This window comes from Strix uralensis, chromosome 3 (genome assembly GCF_047716275.1).
Source record: "Strix uralensis isolate ZFMK-TIS-50842 chromosome 3, bStrUra1, whole genome shotgun sequence".
NCBI classification, from domain to species: Eukaryota; Metazoa; Chordata; class Aves; order Strigiformes; family Strigidae; genus Strix; species Strix uralensis.
Window position 1 is genome coordinate 124,586,917 of NC_133974.1, and position 19,700 is coordinate 124,606,616.

At 42.5% G+C, this 19,700-nt stretch overlaps 2 protein-coding genes and 1 long non-coding RNA gene across 11 annotated transcripts in view; all 3 read left to right on the forward strand.

Annotated features, from left to right (window-relative positions):
- The first annotated feature begins 306 nt into the window (after positions 1-306).
- CRLS1 (cardiolipin synthase 1) lies at positions 307-6,054 on the forward strand. Its single transcript, XM_074864288.1, has 7 exons — positions 307-798; positions 1,155-1,292; positions 1,874-2,003; positions 2,482-2,567; positions 2,991-3,059; positions 3,384-3,475; positions 5,130-6,054. Exons 1-7 carry the CDS (start codon positions 469-471, stop codon positions 5,215-5,217), a joined length of 933 nt encoding a protein of 310 aa, XP_074720389.1. The 5' UTR covers positions 307-468; the 3' UTR covers positions 5,218-6,054.
- A 988-nt stretch (positions 6,055-7,042) lies between these two features.
- The window catches only part of COMMD1 (copper metabolism domain containing 1), an 80,142-nt gene continuing 67,484 nt past the window's right edge, over positions 7,043-19,700 (forward strand). For 4 of the 9 annotated variants that reach the window (XR_012628339.1, XM_074864292.1, XM_074864291.1 and 1 more), the window contains exon 1: positions 7,043-7,279. Coding sequence is in view for 5 of the 9 variants with exons in the window: in XM_074864292.1 (XP_074720393.1) it covers positions 7,085-7,279 (195 nt within the window). In the remaining 4 variants the exon portion in view is untranslated. The remainder of the gene's footprint in view (positions 7,280-19,700) is intronic. The other 5 variants (XR_012628341.1, XR_012628340.1, XR_012628342.1 and 2 more) reach the window with 3 other exon arrangements.
- LOC141941479 (uncharacterized) lies at positions 7,286-18,174 on the forward strand. The gene is made up of 2 exons (XR_012628343.1): positions 7,286-15,322; positions 15,423-18,174. It is a non-coding gene; the product is annotated as an uncharacterized LOC141941479 (long non-coding RNA).

The following is a 19,700-nucleotide window of genomic DNA, read 5'->3' on the forward strand; positions in this document are numbered from 1 at the left end:
ACAGCTGCAGGAAGAAGCGCGGCCCCACGAAGCTGCCCCGCCGTGAGGAGCGGGGTGATCCCGGGCAGCCGCCCGCCATGCCGCCATGGACGCCGCCGTCCGCGTCCGGGGTTTCCCGGGGGAGAACCTCGGCCGACAGGTAGGCCGGAAAACGGCGGAAAAGCGGTTTTCCCCTTGTTTCTCCTCACAGCTGGGACTCCCCCTGTCATTCAGCCGCCGCGCCCGCCGCGGGTGGCAGCCTGCCGTAAAACGCGCGGCCCGACCGAGAAGGGGACTGCCGTAAAGCGCCGCAAAGAGTCGCGCGTCCCCCCCCGTCGCCGCACACGCACACCCTGCAGCTCGTACCCTGTCGCCAAGCCCCCGCCAGTCTGTCGGGGCGGCGGATGGCGTTGGCGGCGGGAGGCCGCTCGCCGCGGCGGGCAGGGCCGCAGCGCGCCTAGGGACCGCGGGCAGGCGCCACCCCGCACCATGCTGGCCGCCGCTTGGCTGGGCAGGGGGTTCTGGGGGCTCCTCCGCGGCGCGGAGCGGAGGCGGCCGGGCGGCGGCTCAAGGCCTTTGGCCAGCCGACCGGGAGCGGCGGCGGAGGGGCGCGGCGGAGGGGCGGGCGGCCGCCGCCATGGTAACGGCGGCGTCTTCTGCTTGGCGGCGGGCGCGGGGGCTGTGGCGGGGCCGCGCGCCGCGCCCGCCCTGCACCGACGGCTGCTGCGCGCGCCCGCGGCCTGGCGCCTCCTCAGCGGCGGGGCCGCGCCGCCGGAGCCCCCCCGGCAGCGGCGTGTGGCGGGGCGCTACGCCGAGCTGGTACGTGAGCCGCGGGGCGGGGGGGTGGCCCGGGGAGCGGGCGGGGGGGCCCTGCCGCTGGCGGGCCGAGGTGCATCGCGCTGCCAGCTGCACACCGCTGTCACGCCCAGATTTAACAGCCCGACAAGGGCTTTTCGGGCCTCTCGGTGGCGGCGTGTTTTCCTTTTGAAGGCTGAGTTAATATTTAATAGAGGCCGTGTCCGTGTGTCTTGCGCAAGCGGCAGGTTGCTTCCAAGAATCTAGACGGCTTTGTGGCCAGTTCAGCTTAAAGTGTGTGTTTGTCTTGATTAATTCTGTTACATGCCAAGCGGGCGTTTGCCTTCCTGGCCTCAAGTTTTTGCTTTCTTGCTTTACAGTATGAAAACCCCTGGACGATCCCAAATATACTGTCAATGGCAAGAATGGGTTTGGCGCCAGTTTTAGGCTATTTGATTGTTGAAGAAAATTTCAATGTTGCACTAGGTGTCTTTGTTTTGGCTGGCGTAACGGATTTGGTATGTTTGCATCAGTTCGGAAATACTTCGGGGATAGCGTGGGTTGCGGTGGTCCCATTGACATGCATTGAAATTTAGACTCCAGTGTAGAATGGAAATGAATAAAACAAACCAGTTTTTACATGCGTTGTTTTCTAGAAATGCTATATACATCCTTTGAGACACTGCAAAGGGGGCTCGTAGATGCCTGAAGGGGACTTAGTGCTGGTGGAGCAAAGGGGCTGTCAGGATTTCCAGGCAGCACTTATGCATCTAGTGGTCTGTTACCACGTGCAGGTGTACCCGCTACACCTATCATGACAAGAATTATGTGAATTTTCCACCATCAGTTATCTTTTCCTATTTTTTTTTTTTTTTGGTAAATAATGAGAATTAAATATGTTCAGAGGCTTCCAGAATCTGGAATGCAATGTTGAAAAAACATGATACAAATATCAACTAACGGGTATCGTACTTCATCTTAGTTAAACTAGCTGTATTACGTGATGTCGTTCATGAAATATCTCTGTAACAGTACTATGTGTAAGCTGTTTTTATTCTTAGTTTTCTAACAGAGAAACATTGAACTTTGTTTTTCCTAGCTGGATGGATTTATTGCACGAAACTGGGCTAATCAGAAATCAGCTTTGGGAAGTGCTCTTGATCCTCTCGCTGATAAAATTCTCATCAGTGTGCTCTATGTGAGCCTAACTTGTGCAAATCTTATCCCAGGTGAGAAAATGTCAATTGAGTGTGCTATATAAGGTAAAGAAGCTAATTTTATGTGTAGTAATATTTCTTGTGTTTCTGGAAGGAAGACTGTGTATGGCTTGGAACTCTTGCTTTGTCGGCTGCACTTTGCTATTTGCTCCTATTAAATACTTAAAAACCACCCCCTCCAGCAGACCCTACAGAAAGAGTGTGCTGCCATATACAAAACCAACTAGCATATACTGCCATTTTCAAATGTATTTTCTTTGATGCAATAATGGTAGCTATATCAAAAATTTTCTTGTAGACTGGATTGGTTTAAGACTTCAGATTACACCCTTTCAGAAGTCGGATTAAAAATCTTCAGTCACGCATAAAACTTGTTCAGAAGAATTTGAGAGTGGTTATTCTTGCTTCATATTTTGTGCTCTTTTGGTTTTGTTTTGGTTTTAATCATGGATGTGATTTTTCAGTAGATCCTGTTGGCTTGGTTTTTCAGTTTCACTTACTTCCATGATTATTCTGAGGGATGTAGCGCTCATTGCTGCTGTTTTTTATGTGCGATACAAAACTCTTTCTCCACCGGTAAGTGCATAGCATTAAACAAAATTGTATGAATGTGTAATCATTTTATTTTGATTAAATCTTCTGTATTTTTACAAGTATAAAAAAATTAATAAGGCTTTAACAAAGTTATAACCAAGAGTTTTTAATCTTGAGATGGTTGCTCAAAACTTGGGTGGATAGCCTAAGATGTAATGCTGTGCTTGCACTTTTGCCAGATAGATTTGTAAGCAGAACAGGATTTCATAAAATAGGTTTCATAGAGATGAGTCACTTACTGATAACTTTTTTCCTGTGTATGATGTGTAATATATCATACAAGAGCAGTAGCAGTATAATTCTTTAGTGCTACAGTTGACTTTTCTGTATCATGTGAAGAGGTGTATCAAATTGAATATACTAGAATTGCCTTTTTTTTTTTTCCCTCTTTTTCTCCCCCAACAGAGAACACTCAGTAGGTATTTTAACCCCTGTTACGCTACTGCCCAATTAAAACCAACATTCATTAGCAAGGTAAGCAACTTGTCACAAAAGATAACTCCTCAGTACTTGGGGTGGTGTCTAGTTTGGAGGGAGGGGGCTGTTTACTCCTACTGCTGAGTGCGGTTCCAAAATAGTGCCAGCTAATTTGGAGGCGACTTGCATCCTGATTTTCAATAATACTCTGTCAGAGCACATGCTAATTTTGAGTGTGTAAAATGATTCATTAAAAGAGGTTTCTAAACAAGTTTTCTGTATATAGACTAATACGTAAACCAGTAATAAAAGTGTATATTGGTATTCCTTGCATAGTACACGTCTTCATTTTGGTCACATTTCCTATTTTGCTTTTATCAGATGAATACAGCGGTTCAGCTAATTTTGGTGGCAGCTTCTTTAGCAGCTCCTGTTTTCAATTATGTGGACAGCATATATCTGCAGACATTATGGTAACTTATCTCTTCACTTTTTTTTTCAGATAATACAATGTACTCCTAAAGAAACTGGTACTTGAGATTAATCTAATTGTGTGGAACAAAAAACTGTGCCCAGATGATGTAGTAGACCTGTATGCCTGAATTTTTGCATGTTTATTCTTAACTGACACAGGACCTAGATATTTATTGGTACTTAATTTACTATACAAGCAAAAAGTAGTCAAAGGAAGCTAGTTAAGATCCGGGAATAATAGCTGAGAAACAAGTCTTCAGAATAGACATGATGTACACAGGTAAAATGTAAATTCAGATTAATAGAAAAGAAAGTAGAAACGCTCTATGGGCTCTTTATTGGTGTAATATGCTTATATGCTGTAAGGGTCCTTGGAAAAGCAACCTTGATATCAGTAAAAAAATAGACAGGAAGTGTTTTCTTACTTTTGCTTTGTACTGTATCTGCTGTCTTGAAATCTAGGTTTCTGAAGCCACTTTGAAAAGCACCTGAAGAGATCGGTGATTCCTGCTAGACTATAGGAAGGAAGGGGAGGGATCAAATGAAAACAGGCATACAGGAACGTACCTCCTTATGTAATGGCTGTTCCTTTCACTGCTATCACTGCAGATCTGAACTGTATCTGAATCCGAATTGTAGCTGACAGCAGGTGTACAAGTGCAGTTACTTCTCCTGAGCAGTTAGGTAAGAGTTCAGAACAAAGAGGCTGAACAGCAGATAGCAGAATTACTTAGTAACTTAGTTTAAAGCAGTGGAAAATCCAGTGTTACTTGCATTTTATTAAAAAAAAAAAAGCCCACAAACCAAAACCCAAAGCTTTTAAGGAACTAGGAACCTTGATCTTAACAGTCAGTGGGGTTTTTCATCCTGTTGGAGAGCCAGATCCAGAATTGCATCTGTGAAAGATGCTTACCTTGCTGCTTGTCCGGGACCATGAGAGAGTTATGATGTCATGAATAATGGAGAGATGCTGGGTGTAACTTACCAGGCTCCTCTTTAAATGCTCAAAAATGACCTGGATGAGTCTGGCAGTGTGTCCAGGGAGGGCAGCGGTGATGGAGGGGCAGGGCTGTAGCGGTGGCTCACACCTGCGTGGTGTCAACCTTTGACACAGAGGAGCACTGCTAATTTAGAAATTTTATTTATTTATTAATTAATATTATGGTTATTACCCAGTGTCTGGGAAGGGGACAAAAGAGGCTGAAGCCAAAACTTGTGCTTTAGCTTTGGAACTTGGTAAAACAGTAAGTTCAAGTCTTGTATGGTTTGTATGTTTTGAATGCCCCCAATTCATATTACGAAGGGATACTTTCTCACATCAGTTCTCAAGTTCTCAAGCTGGAAAAAACGATATAGGGTACAAATAGTGAAACAGACGTTTTGTCTTCCCTTCTCTAAAACAAGTGCTAATATGGTAAAAATTTGGCCTAGTGTGCAATTACACTGAAGTATGCTACTTAGTGCTGGCTGGCAGTTCCTTTGTTTATCTAATCTTCCATTTAGCACTGAATTTCAGCGTATAAACTGTAAACTGCATTTCTGTAGGACATAGTCCTTGACTGTGTAGTGAAACATAGGGAAGACGCTTAAAAATAACACTTTTTATTATTGTACTTAGATTCAAGCAACTTACAGGAACTGTTTTCCCCAAAGGTGCATCACGGCTTTCACAACGGTAACATCTGCGTACAGCTATTACCACTATGGCCGAAAAACGGTTCAGGTGATAAATAACAAATGAAGTATTCCTGAAAGAACCGGGTCTTGGCAGCGTGGTGTGCCCTACTGCCGAAGAGCGTTGTATTGCAGCTGAGTTTTGGATCAAGAACTCTTGTTTTTCTGCTTAAACCATGGCATCGCAATGAAGTGAAGTTTCAACATGTACTGTGTATATACATAGAGAGAGACTTTTCAATGTATTTTTAATTTGTTTAAAAATAAGGTTGTTTACAACAACAAATAAATAATATTCTTAAAGACACAGGTTACCGGTTGCTGCCATGTGCATTCTGAATAATTTTATACTGTTTTTTAAGTCAAAATATGCACTTTTCACCAGCTTTTCGCCATCTTCATGCAAGGCACTGAGTAGGCTGAGATCAAGAACAAAAAGTGATTATAAGAACAAATTTGTCTTTGTACCTCAAACTAAGTCAGTAAACCAGCGTTGCTCATTAGGACTTAATGACATACCTCAGTTTGCAGCAGAAGAAAGCAGGAACAATATCTTCAGAGATTTATACCAGAGTGATAGAAATTTTACTTTGTATTCCGTAACAGAATAGTAACGAGAGTTACTACCTTGCTCCCTTTCCTTTCTATGTATGAGCAACAGTGAACTGTACTCGTCAGAGAAGAGTTTTGAGTCTCAGAAGGGTCAGCCGTGCAGCGAAGAGTCTGTACCCACATGGAGTTACATTTCTCATCCTATGTGTTCATTTCTAGAGATTGAAAGAAACTCCTGTATCTCCAGATTCTTTAAAGCTTCTAAAGGTGCTGTTTAATCTAAATGCGTGAAAAAGGATGCTTTAAATATTGTTCAAATGAATGGAGAGACTGGAATAAATTTTTACATGCACGTACTGTTAGTTCTTCCTGTACCTCTAGCTTCTGGAGGGGTATGGTGTGCTCCCCCTCAGGCAGGGGCAACTTGCACATGTTCTTTGCCTGTTCTCTACTTACAAAAAGATGCAGAATAAAGAACTAGGCAGAACAGATCATGTTGATCATAAATTTATGTTTTATATTTTTGAGCAGTGTGGGTATTTCTTGTCTGTCATGAAAAAGAGTGCAGCTATGAAAGGCTTAAATAATGGAAATCAAATGGTAAATGATACTGTATTACTAGCAGAAGAAAATTTGCAGTAGACATCTCTTGAGAGCACAGTTTCTTTTGTGACTGCATATCTTGTGTATATACAAAGCATTTTAATATTTTTTTATATTTAAACTTGTATAGCAGTGCACAGAGAAAACACTTGATTTTTATTAGTACCCTTTTCTTAACTGTGTTTTGTGATCTACCCTGCATCTTACAGCAAAGGGACAGAGAGCAAAGCCTATGGAAGTTTCCTTAAAATATCTAAGTATTTAGTAAAATGGAGTGCTTTTTCTTGGAAGAAACAGTTTAGAAAGAAATTTATTGTACCCAGGCATGTCATTCCTGTTTGGTTCTGGTTAATGGGATTGGGTTTTAGTTGTGGGGTTTTTTGGAGAGGGTGGGGCGTGTGTTCTCATTTTTTCCTCTGTTAATCACAGATACCTTTGAAGCACTGCATGAAAGCTTCAGGGGCTGGAGGATACTGGCCAGCGAAGGCTCCGTGTTGGTGCGTGTCGTTACACCTGTGTGGGTCGGAAATGAAATGTACAATTGTTCGGCAGTGCGTGCCTCGGTATTTGCGTGAAATAAAATCCGTCCGGATGGCAGAGCCACTGCTTTTTCCACTTACGCGGCGGGTACTTGATAGTCACGATCAGCCTGCGAAGAGCGCGGTGCGTCTCTTCCGGCGGGGACACGCGTGGGCGCCTGCCAGCGCGGCGCGGCGTGTCCCCCCGCGGCCGCCGTACTCGCGGGCGGGCCGGGACCGGCGGTGGCTCCGCCCTCAACAATGGCGGCGCCGGAGCCGCCGCCGCCGCCGCCCGAGGGCTCCAAGCCGCTGAGTGCGCTGCTCAGCGGCATCGCCCAGGCCGCCTACTACGGCAACGCGGACATCACGGAGGAGCTGCTGCGCGGGCAGCTCTACCCCGAGGCGGCGCCGGAGGAGTTCCGCGCCCTGCGCGCCAAGATGGGCGGCCTCCTCCAGGTACCGGGGCTCGGGGGGGGCCTACCCCGGGGGAAACCCTTCCCGCCGCCGCTGGGGTGTCCGGCGCCCCGCTCCACACCAGGACGAGCGGCTTCCTCCCCGGCGGGGGGCTCTGGCGGCAGCTGGGACTGGGGGTGCTGCCGCGGGGGTGAAAGCGGCCGCCCTCAGCGCGGGGCTGAGCTGTGCCGGACGCTTCTGGTTCCAGGCCTGGCGCCAGGGCAAGGCTGGGAGCACAGCCCGGCCTAGCCGTGGCCGGGAGGACAGAAGCAGCCGGCGTAGCCCAGAAGCAAAGGTTGTAGCCCTCACCCTGCACGAGTCGTGAGTGGCGAGCGCCCGGCTCGGACGGGCTTTCCTTCCCCGTCCCCGCAGCAACAGCAGCCCGGCAAGCCGGTGCGCAGAGAGAGGTGAAAGCCGACTCGTGGGTTTTACACTCGTGGAAATAACTACCACTCTTTGAGGACTTTCTGAGAAGAGCTGCTGTTCAAAATACAGATTCCTTACAAGAAAACTGTATTTTGGGAAAACTGTCATCAATTACGAAGAGAGCTGTTTTAAATAGCAAACAAATTTTGCTTTATGTCTAAAAGAAGAGAAGCTATTTTCCTCCAGAATGGGTTTTTTTTGCTCTCCGTTCAAAGCGTAGCGTAGTTCTCGGCAGCTCGATGTGGCACAGGGAGCCCCCGGGTGCGAAATACTTAGATGGCCGCCGCCACCTGGTGGTTAAATCCACGACTGCTTTGCGGGATTTACAAACTTGGTCGGTAGTTTTTCGTACGCTCATGTGAGGAAAAAAAAATAACTAAATGCAGTAGCACAGTTTTGGCTGCATAATTTCTCATGCCCAAACCCCCGTATTTATCAGTGAGCTCTTTATGTTGTCTTTTTCCCTTGCATGTTTGCTTGTTCTGCTTTCCCTATTGCTACACGTTATTTTTACTGCATGCTATTTATACTGCTGAAGATGATCAATCTGATTTTCAAAACATCTTTTACATTATTGTTCTCTAAAGAATCCTTGGGATAACTTTGTGTTAGTCTGTATGATGGAAAAAAAAGTCAAATTTTAAAAGGAATTGACTTTGCTTGCTTTTATCTGTGTTCTTATTTGTTACAAGGTCAAAAGTAAGTGTGCTGTGCTTATTAAAAGAAAAACTAGTGTAAAAGTCCTCTTTTTTTTCTCTGTATTGCTGCTTCAGTATGTTAGTGCAAACATGCATGTTCACCCAGCAGATGCTACCTTAAATGACTGAATCATTAAGTGCAGTGTCACCAGATTCAGCAGAGCACCCAGCTTAGTCTCTCCTAATTATTCTGTGCCCACAGCGCTGTTATAACGCAGTAGCCTCCCTCTTTGTGGATCAGATAAGGGACTGCACGTGTGAAACGTGCCACTTTGATATTTCTTTATTGTCGCTCACGCCTGAAGACAGTCACCTTGTTGGGCAGAGCGATCAGATCTGCCACGTGTTCTGCAAGATGCAGTACACCAGCTGGGAAGTATGGTGTGGCCAAAGTGGGGGGTCTTGCCCCTTTTGCTCCATGCACTGCCGCTTCTCCTTACCTTTTGACAACTACAGTGCTTTGTGGACTGCTCTGGGAGTGAACCATTTTCTGTCAGATTACTGAATAACTCAAAGGGAGGAAGAAAAGGAGAATTACTGCAAAGTTCCTGAGCTTATATTGTCTCCTGACAAAGATCTGACGAGCATCATGGATGATTAAAGGAGACAGTTGGGGTGACATAGCTGGGAGTGAAGGGGAGCGAGAAGCAAGATGTGCTCTTTCCTCAGCAGCAAGCTGTTTTGCTGGCATATTGAAGTCAACCGAAATCAGTAGCTGTTGATATACTGAATTTCTCTGAATTGGACACACTGCCTGTTCTCGGTGCTGTCTCGTGAGGTGGTGGTCACCTGCATTACCAGAACTCAGGAACCAAAGCCCAGTGAGGATCAGTGTCTGAATCCATGGTTAAAAGCCAGGAAGTTTTGAGTTCTACCTGACAGGATCACTGAAAAAAAAGATGGCTTTCTGCTGTATCATATTCTTTTAGAAAAAGAAGCTAATACTCCCTACACCTTCACCCCTCCCTGTGTATTCTGGCTGATATTTCAACACTTTGTTGTAGATTCCTGTTCAATTCTTCATTCGCTTTTCAGTTTTATTTTTAAAATTAGTTTCATTTCTAAATCTGCCTAAGTCAAATTTTACTGTGGTACCCATTCTCCCCTGTTCTGATAGTAATTTTTCAGACCTGATGATTATATGGGGTTTTTTTCTCACTCGTTTTGCTTGGTGCTTTTTTCTGGGGTGGTTTTGACTTACCTCTGAGAGATGTGGCAGATAACACAAGAAACACAAGTAGTGTTTTTCTAGTTATTTCAGTGCAGTACTGCAGTACAGTAACTTTAGATAAATGATAACTTCATATGAATAATCTCCAGACTCTATATAGGCTTTGTTTTTGTTTGCAGAAATGGGTAGCTCTTTAGCCATCACTGAAATGTGGCAGCTGCTCAGCCAATATGATATGTTTGAGGCCAGAAGAAAGACAGTGCCACATCCAGAGGAAATAGCTAGAGAAACTTAGGCAGGCAAATGCAGCTGACAGCTTTGGAATTTGATGAGGATTTTCTGCTTTTATGAAGGGTCCATTGTTTCTTTAATGATTGGATTCATGTGATGCCCTGAAAAGCCTGGAATGAAAGCTCAGTCCTAAAGATTGATTCTTACTGGACTTAAGACTCTCTGGTTTTGTCTGTGTTTGGGTTTTTTCTTTCCCTCTCAAGTACAACTCTTACTCAAGCACTGTTGAGATGTCATATTCTGGATATAATGTTAATTCAGGTCCCCCAAAACACAGATGACTAAAATTATTGGATATTTACCCATTGTTGTGAAATAGGTATAGAGTTTAGGAAGATGATGATATGTTGGGGAGAGTATATCACCTTCCCCATGTGCTGCTTTAAGAACCAAAACTGGTAACAGCTGTGGTCTTTGAGGTCATGTCTTCCAATGTCTTCCAAAGCATCTCACTGTTACCAGGTCTGTCTCATGGTCTTCATGGCCACCACTCTTCTCATCTCCTTAGGGATGACATTCCTGGGAAATAACCAAAGTTTATGCAGTTCAACACACATTAAAGTTGAAGTTTTGAGTTAGGCAATACAGAAGCTACTTTGTACAGACACAACTCCATGTCAAGTATGCATGGATTTTGGGTTGCTTATTTCTAGTGGGTCACTTAAAGGAAGTAACACCTAAGTCCTGTGGATACTTTCAGGATCTCTGTTGTAGAGCATCCTAAAAACTCCCTTGGCTTTCTGGTCATTTTGAGGGCCCTCTCTTTCACACCTCCCAGTATTGGGGGGGAAGGTTGATATAAGGGTTGTGCTTTGGAAATAAGGAAGCTTAAAATTATTTTCCTCTTCCTCCGTCTACCTAGTGGGAAACCCCATTGCCCTAGCTGTTATTTGCGATACCTTCTCTTCAGTTCTCACAGCTAGCCTATAAATCTCTGCCTCTTGCATAAACTGACTGGCCTGAAGCCATCACAGCGAGATACGGTGTGAGCTGTTTCCTTTTGTTTGAATGATGGGGAGGTAAAGTCCTCGGCCCTACAAGTTGCTTAACTACATCTTCAAGCAGCTGGGAATCACCAAACACCTATTTGCATGCTTCAGAGAGTTGCTTGGAACACTTTTAGTATTTCTGTGAATTTAAATATGGGGTTTTTCTGTGTTACATTGTTTTTGCTGGTAAGGGCAAACTTCAAAAGTGTTCCTCTGTGCTTATAACAATGTAGTCTTCAGACACACATCTTGGATGCTGGTGTCTCCCCAGCACCTGAAAGAGCAAGCTCCACCTGAAGATCTGTGTTGTCCCTTCCTTGTCAATTGTCACATGAATTTCTGAGCAAGTTTATTCCAGTCTTGATATTCAATTAATTGTGAAAAATCGGCATGATTAAAACGTTAGCAGCAATGTTTGTGTTATCTTTTTGTGGTTTTATTTTTTCCTTCCTCCTCTGGGTGGTGGAGGAAGGGGAGCGAATGGCAGAATAGCAACAGAAAGTCAGAGTACTTGTTTATGCAGCCATTTCCCTTGTGTGCAGTGATCTGCATCTGAAGTTCAGAAGATGACAGGTAACTTTTATGTTTCCATTGATGATAATACCTAATCTCACCAAATACATTCTTTTGGGAGGTGGCCATACTGTTTATTTTCAGATACCTCATTTAGAAGCCCAGGTCCTTTCTGTGGTCAATATGGAAAAGATTAGATGGTTTACACTGTCTTCTGTTGACTTTATAGGGAATGTAAGCACCTAAATTGGGTGGGATGAATAATACTTCATTCCTGTCTCTTGATGATTTTTTTTCTGACACCCATTTTCTTGATGGTTAGAAGCAGAAAGATTCATTGCCCTTGTGACTTAACAGCTGTAGTACTTCATGTCTTCTAAGTAGTAATCATAGATCTGTACCATAAATCAACCACTTGCTTGTATTAGAGCCGAGTATAAATAAGCTGAAGGACCTTCCTGTACCCTCCTGCATTCCATCTATGCAAAGCAGGGCACCTGTGAAAAGTATGGAGATGAATAAGGGCCACAAAAGCGTATCATATTTACTGCAGCAATAAGCATTTAAATGTTTCTTTTCCCCTGGTTTGTGTATAGAGTAGTCCTGGTTTTGTATTTATAAAAGATGTCATTATGATCTTCTTACAGCTGTTTTCTTTCCTACCCATAGATCTGCTGAATGTGCGTTAATCATCTGACCTCTTTGTAAAATGCCAGATTTATTTTGTAGAGAAATCATGTTACCTTATTACATTTTTCTTTAAAAATCTAATTTGTTTTCTTGTGTGGAATATCCTGGGAGGTAGAACAAAACCCTAGAAGGCTGGCCCTGGAGAACTGTACCATTGCTTTTTACCCTCTGCCTTCATACTTCCCAGGCTCCTATCCCATAAGGCTGCAAAACATTGAGAAAGTGGGCGAGATCAGCTTTTGCAAATTCTCACCCTCAGCTTTTTGGGTTTTCAAAGACTTCTTCCTCCTGATTAAAATACTAAATTTGTCTCCTCCTTACGAAGTTTAATTTACTGTGTTAGTTCCACTGGTAATAGTTACTTTACCTCTGGAGTAATTCCACTGTTTTCCTTTTAGTGGCAGTAGACTATTGGATTTATTGAACATTATCATTTGCTGCTGTGTTGGAAGTGCTGGTTTGCTTTTCTGCTTCAGAACAAACTGTACGTTGGCTAAATGACAATAAAAATGTAAGCTTGAGGAGTCTAAATATTTTTATCATGTTTGATTTATAAGTATTTATTTTCACAAATACTGAAGGTGTCACCATCTGTAATAAATATACTGCTATGTCACTGGTAAAATATTAATCAGGCTCTATGTAAGTAATATGTGAGAACCAAGAACTTGATATCCAACATATAAGATGCACTCAAACTCTGTGTATGCACTTTATAACATTGACCAGCCGTCTTCCATCAGTGGTTTTATTAGAAATCACACTGATATTTCTGCCAGATTTTTCTGATGACTCTGATGTTTAATTTCACTGTTTTTCAGCCAAGAGGCTGATGGTACCATCATTATTTGGCTCTGCTGCACCACTGGCATGCATGGTGTATGTAAGTCTCCTCTTGAAGCTACTTCTATATTGTGAAATGCCCAGCTATTTCTAGTGATTACTTTTCTTTGTGCCTTTGGAGAAAATCTGTTGAAAAAGAAACCTTTTGATCAAAATCAGATCTAAAGGCTTGTGGGGGAAAACTCAGTGCCACCAGTGGATAAAATCGCTTGGTGTGTAAAATGTTCTGGAGTTGCACGAGCAAACTGCGGGTGCTTTGGAGGCTGCTTAGTGCTGTTATCGTGTGTTGTCCCTAAAGACTGTCGCTGTCCCACTGGGGATCACAGTCCTTTCCCTGTGAGGTTGCTGTTGTTACCTAGAGAGGAGGTCCCAAAGCATTATTGCCCTTGCTTGAGAAGGAAGAGACTATTTGATCTTCATAAATGGGGTCTGCCCTTAGGTGAAAAGTCAGAGCAGAAAAATAGTTGTAGGGTTCACTCACTTGCGGAGGATAAAGGCCTTTGCATCTTTTTCAGCAGGATTTCTGCTGACGGCCACTGGTGGGAAATAAACAACTTCTTGCATTTTCTAATAAGGGAAGAGAGTTGTCATTCTTCCCTCTTTCCAGATACCCTGTGATTCCTCAAGTACGTGGGCTGAGTCATGAACTCTTGAGCGCTTTGCAGTTGGCCAGGCTTCTGCAAGGCTGAGAGGCAGAACAGCCTCAGTCCGAAGACTGAGATAAAATCATTTGGGAAGAATTAATGGGAGAGACTGCTTGCTTTCTGCCATTTAGAACTGCAATTCTGCCTGCATCTACTGATTAAAAAGATAACTCAGTAAGCATGCTCATTCTTCTCAATTCAGGTAAAAGGAAACACGTTGTTGCTACTGCTTTACAAACAAGTACTCTATCCATATGAGGTGCTTTCTACCCAAATCTGCGTCCTACACAGTGCTACACCTTTCACTCCAGTCAATGATTGTGCTTATTATGAATGATTGTTATTGGGCTAGGCAAAAATATACCAACAATAACTTTGCACAAAATTTTGGGAAGAAGGGAATGTCACCAGTGTTATAATTGGACATAAATGAGAAAATTATTATCTCAGTTGATGTTTGCCTGGAACAACTAAATAACAATCCTAGTCTCTTCTTATATTTTTTTAGTTTAGCGAAATGCCACTATTATATAGCATGCTAATCTGAACACAGCTTGATTGCCACCTCTGCAGTGTCTGGTGTTGCAACATACATTTTCTCTTCTCAGTGTATAAACCTACAGTTTTTGCTTCTTTTTTTTTTGACGTATTTCAGCAGCATCTGAGGGTAGAAAATTGAATGTTTGCTTGAACTAGCACCTGCTGTATTGCAATGATGAAAATGTCCATGGATACTGCCCCAAAGCATTCTTATTAGTGCTTCTGACATGAATTATTTTAGATTTTAGGTATGTGTATGTGCAGTCAGTTCAAATAAGGAGTGGTGCAGCAAGGAGTTGTAGGAATAACATAAAGTGGAGGGGGAAAATTCTTTAAAAGAAGGAACTGGAGAGGAAGGTTGACTGCAGAATGTTATGTGGCTGAAGAACATTGACAGGAGTGGTAGGATAGTACTTCACTGTCTAGAGCAGCAGTTTGTTGCTTGTATGTGTCAGCTGGAAAGAACAATGTACCTGCGTTGTTCTGGATTTTTTTTTTTTTAAATACTCCTTTTCTTGTGACTTCTCCAGTTGTGAAACTTGGTGTTTGTGTTGTTAAAGCCTTTGATATTTGCAATACTGTTTTCATTGCTGTTGTAATTACTGAAGAGATGTGTAGAAGGTGGTGTTACTGCTGGTAGCTGCAGGGTGTGGAGGTGATGGTGTTCTGGGCTGTGAGCAGATCTATAAAAATTGGGCTGTCACTTAAACAATGGGGTGTGAGCAAGGAATCTGCACCCCCGCATTACAAACTCATAGTCTTCCTACTGCTGTGCAACTACAAATGGAAATCCTGAAGGCAGGGCTCCCACCATTATAATGTCATTCATTTAATTAGTAGTATTTTGTACAACTCAAGCATGAGACAGAGGTGAAGGGTCATTACCTAACAAGGCCAGTCCAAGACTCGTTTCATTTGAGATTGTGAAGTGCCAATATGCCGTAACTGTGCCACTTCAGTGAAAATGGCTTACCTTATGTTTAATGGTTTACTTAACCTTTTGTCTCATTTTTTTTATGTTCTTATCTACAGAAAAGCGGTAAATTAAAAGAAGTCAGCAGACCTGCGTCACTGATGTATAATAGGTGTGATAAACTCTCGATTGCCAAACAGAAGCAAGTCTCTCTCTCTGTTTTTCCTCAATTGCAGCATTGATTGTATCTCTGCAAGTAGAGATCTAATTGCTTTGTCCCACTTGTGGAGGTGGGGGCTGCCCTATCAGTCCTGTCTAGAGCAGGCAGGTCAGTGCCAGCTCTTCATGTTTATAATGGCTCTGCATTACCTCATAGTTTTAAAATGTCCTACTGAAAATCTGCTAATTGTCTGTTAATGGACTTCCAGAACAGCATGCTGCTGAGAAAGTTGGATTCCCTGGTGGTTGCCATGCCTTGTATCCTGTTGATTTCCCTTTTCCTATCCAAATATATGGTTCAGTTTGTTGCACTTGTAGAACTTCTGCCAGTAAGTAACTACACTATTAACAACACTAACAAGTTTTGGATGCACTCTCTTTTCTCAAACACACCACCCCCCAGGTATGATTAGCATAAGTTAAGTGTATATATGTGTGTGTGATTAGCAAATGTTGTGTATATACGTATGTGTGTGTGCATGCACACGTGCACAGAAAGGCGAGTATATTGATTATGCTGAAATTTATTAGTCCAGTCTGACCCCTGCAGTGTTTCTCCTGACTGTAACAGGAGTCTACTGTGATTGAAGACTAGGGAGTCAGATCTTGCCTTTGAAGTTCATTACTACAAATTAAATGCTTCTACTCTTAATTAGTATTCATCAAACACATGCTGTATGGAGTATATTTGAGAAGGGAAAAAGACTCCCTTAGGCTTCACGTGTAGTTTCATGCCTTTATTTCAGTAACACTTAATGCTCCATTCCCTATTCCCCAAAGTGTGAGGGAAATGCTGAAGAGGGTAATGAAGTTCATTGCCATCATCTCAGCACTAGTGATTTTCTGGACTAGTATGAGTTGTCTTTCCTCTTTAAACGTGGCCTGTGAAAAAGGGAGAACATGAGTTGTCTCTTCTTCAATTTGATGCATAAAGAAGGACTGAAAGGAAAGGCTATATGTTAAAATTATATTCTTTTTTATACGATACTTTAAAAATTGTGTCTGTTACAACTGGTGTGGAGGAAGATTAGTGCTTGTTTACTTCAGGAGAGTACTGTCATTGGCAATGGAGTAAAAACTCTTTTTCCAACCTAGCCAGTCCCCCGTGAGGCTGCCACACAGCTGAGCAGATAATAGACTTATTTCTTTCTTCAAATATACCTTTTTTTTTTTAAATTGCAAGTAAAGATTAATCTTACTAGAAAAAAAAGACTCGTCAATGGATCCTTCACATTGGGGTGAGTGTAATCTTCTCTGCTAATGTATACATCCTCCTTTCACAGAAAGTTCAGAACAAGAAGAGCAACAGAAAGAGCTGTTAATGATTGAATAACCAACACCCTGTCAAAGATGCAGAGCTGTGGCATTCACTTGGGCCACTGAAGTTCACAGCTAGCATATGAAAAGGAAATTTGGATGACACAAGTCAACCTTTTTACAAGCTGAACATCTAAAATTTTCCATTCCTGGTTAACACTTAGCAGCTACTGTCTTGGTATGACGTACGTTAGTTTTTTCTATTGTACTAGCCTGTAGCAAACTGGATGCAGTGTATCCAACAACTTGTTTAAAAAAAAAAAAAAAAGCTGACAATACCAAAAACTTAGAGTGGTGAAAATGCTGTGTAGCTAGAATTATTCCATTTTGCAGCTTGTACTCTCTGGATTTCTTCCAGTCTAGTGACCAAGTATGATGGAGCCTTGAACTCTTCAACGTGTTTGGATGATGTTGATTTTTGCAAGTTTTTTTAATTAAAAAAAAAAAAAAAAAAAGGAAAAAACATTAGTGGCACAAAATACCGGGTGCTACAATTGTTATGTGAAATCTTTTGTTCATTGATGTTTCAGTCATTGAGCCCAATGGGGCAGAAGTTGTCAGGTAGAAGCTTTGGCAGCTTGAGCTGCAGTCTGGAGGCTGGTCTGTTCCCTGTGAGCCTCCCTGGGCAGGAGAGGTTGGCTGCAACTTACTGAGAGGGCTCCAGGTTCATCCCTAGAGGATCACCGGCTTTAGAACAAAACGAAGTGGGTGGCTTTCATTAAAGTCAGAGCCTAAAATACCTCTTCTTAAAAATTTTGTATTTATCATTATAAATACATGCTTTTACACAGTAACTTTAAAAAAAACCCCAACCAACAACTGATTTAATATATGGAGTAATTCAGAACAGACTAGAATGTGGATGCCTTCATTGTGAAGGATTAGGAGTTCATTATTGGGAGAACCAAACTGTTTTTATTTTGGGGCATTTTTGTAATGTATTCTGAACACCTGAGGCTTAAGCACAGTAGGTTTTCCATAATTGTGTTCTGTTGTATATAGTAGTTATATATAAGGAAACTAAATCTTACAAATCATATAAGGAAATCAAATAATCCTGTACTTTTAGCCACACGATGATTTAAAATTGGTTTGAACAAAGCAAGTGGGATTTACCTTTCACTTTGTTTACAGTGCATAAGCACTTGTTTATAGCTGGTAGCCCAAGATCTAATTCAGAATACTCGATAAGTTGGTAGTTTTGTAGTTGTATAGTGAGCCTGTGACTCCCTCCTCCTTTTCAAGTCCCCAAGGAGTTCAGTATCTGTTTATCTGCTCTCCTTGAGGACTGGGTGTTTCACTTCTAAAGATGGCAGTGATCTTGGAATACGTTTTTTATCCCTCTGATTCTTTCGCATCTTCTGTACTTACCTCTTAACAATGCTGATTTATGTGTGATTCCATGTCAGTAAAAATAGATTACAACAGAATCTCACTGAAAGAAGACTTAAATATGCTGTGCAGAGCAAATGTGAAATAATAGCCAACTTGTCCAAACAATTTTTGGACTTAAAATAAGTGGTTTTCTAATTATTTTAAAAATACTGTAATTACCTCATCTTGCATATGTTAATATATTTCCAAAAGCATGTTTTTTATATCTGTCCATCTCTCCTAACAATAAAAAGTTGCAATACAAATATAGTTTGGGTGAAATTCTGTGTTTTTCCCAAATAAGGTTAGATTTTTTTCTGGTTGAGATGTTTTGGGATCTCTGCCAAAAGATTCCTACCTCGGCTTGGTGGGTAGTTTTTTCTTTCCCTTCTTTTCAGTCTCTATAAACCATGATGCCAGGATTATGAAACATGTTCTGAAGATATATGCAGACACTGAAGTAGTATCTGTGTAAAAGGCAAGTAAGCAACAGACATTTTTACTCCTTGTCTGACATTTACACATGGCTTTGTTGTCTCTCTTCAGACTGTTGCATCAGATGTGCCGTTCTCTTACACTCTTTTTGCCATTTCTGGTTCAAGAGTAGTGTATATTATGTTCGAACAAGCTGTTTGTATAAGTACCCTTTAGTTTTACATGGTCAAATATGGTACAAATATTTTATACATTTCAATTAGTTGTGATTTCTTTTGCATTTCTCATTAAACTCAATTTTTTTCTTTTTTGAAGTGAACAAAATAGGCCTAACTCCCCTTTTCTGCAGAAGAAATGGCACGTTTAGGCAGCGTGCTATTATTTTAGTAGCTGTTCAGATACTCAAATGGTACTCACAGAAATGTGTTTACAAAGTAAGTATGCATGCATGCAGAAATAAGAAGAGAGGTCAGAAATTGAGTGCCCTTCTAACACCATTCGGTGACACACTTAGTTTTTATACACTGCCTTGGATGAAGATGGTAAGCTGTGGTTCTGAGGCCGGTTGGGGTCTTGCAGTATGGCCGCGCGGTTTGCTTGCCAGTACTACGGGTGAGGTGCATGGGTCGCCTGAACTGTGCTTTACTGATGGGTCCTCAAGAGACTAGAGGTTGTTGTGCTGCGGTTCAGACCTCCTGGGACCTCTAAGATGGTCCTCTCTTGAGGACTCTAAGGAGCCCAAAGGCATGAGTGGCTGATGCAACTTTGCAGAAGGACTCTTCCCTCATCAGTTACTGGATGTGCCTCCTCATCCACGAGTACCTTTGTACGTGCCTCTGTTTTGTGTCTGTTCTATAAAGTCTCCTGAATGATCAAAAGAGAGGGATCTGGCTCTCTGGCTTATTGTGAACCAGGTTAAGAGAGTTGTTCTTTGCCCGACAGGGAGAGAGTGCTTTTGTTCACAAGATTCATTTTATGACACGTCAGTTTATGACATGTCAGGAAATCTGTAAAGTCTTGTAATGAAAAGAAAGCGCTAGAGAAATTTTCTAGCTCATGTGGACAAGTGGTAGGGAGTTTATTGAATACGAGTAGCCCCCAAGTTGACTAAAAGCCAAGGAAAAGCCATGGGAAAAATTAACTGAATTATTTTTGATGGCATGGGCTGCAGTGTCTTGGAGCATTTGAGTGATGAAGTTTTTAGCTTTTAAGGCCTGCGACAGTGAAATCTAAAGCCGGATTTTGTTTGGCACCAACCAGTTTTCACTGGTGGTGTGAGTCTGCAGGCTCTGCAAATCACGGTCGTGCATGTGCAGCTCTCAAGAGCAGCGCATGTTGTCTGTGGAGGCACAGGGGTATGG

Excerpts from the sequence above, each read along its gene's own strand:
- CRLS1 (XM_074864288.1), top strand. The coding sequence starts at position 469 with ATGCTGGCCGCCGCTTGGCTGGGCAGGGGGTTCTGGGGGCTCCTCCGC. Across the intron at positions 1,293-1,873 it reads TGGCTGGCGTAACGGATTTG|CTGGATGGATTTATTGCACG; the intron begins GTATGTTTGCAT and ends TGTTTTTCCTAG. Across the intron at positions 2,004-2,481 it reads TTGTGCAAATCTTATCCCAG|TTTCACTTACTTCCATGATT; the intron begins GTGAGAAAATGT and ends TTGGTTTTTCAG.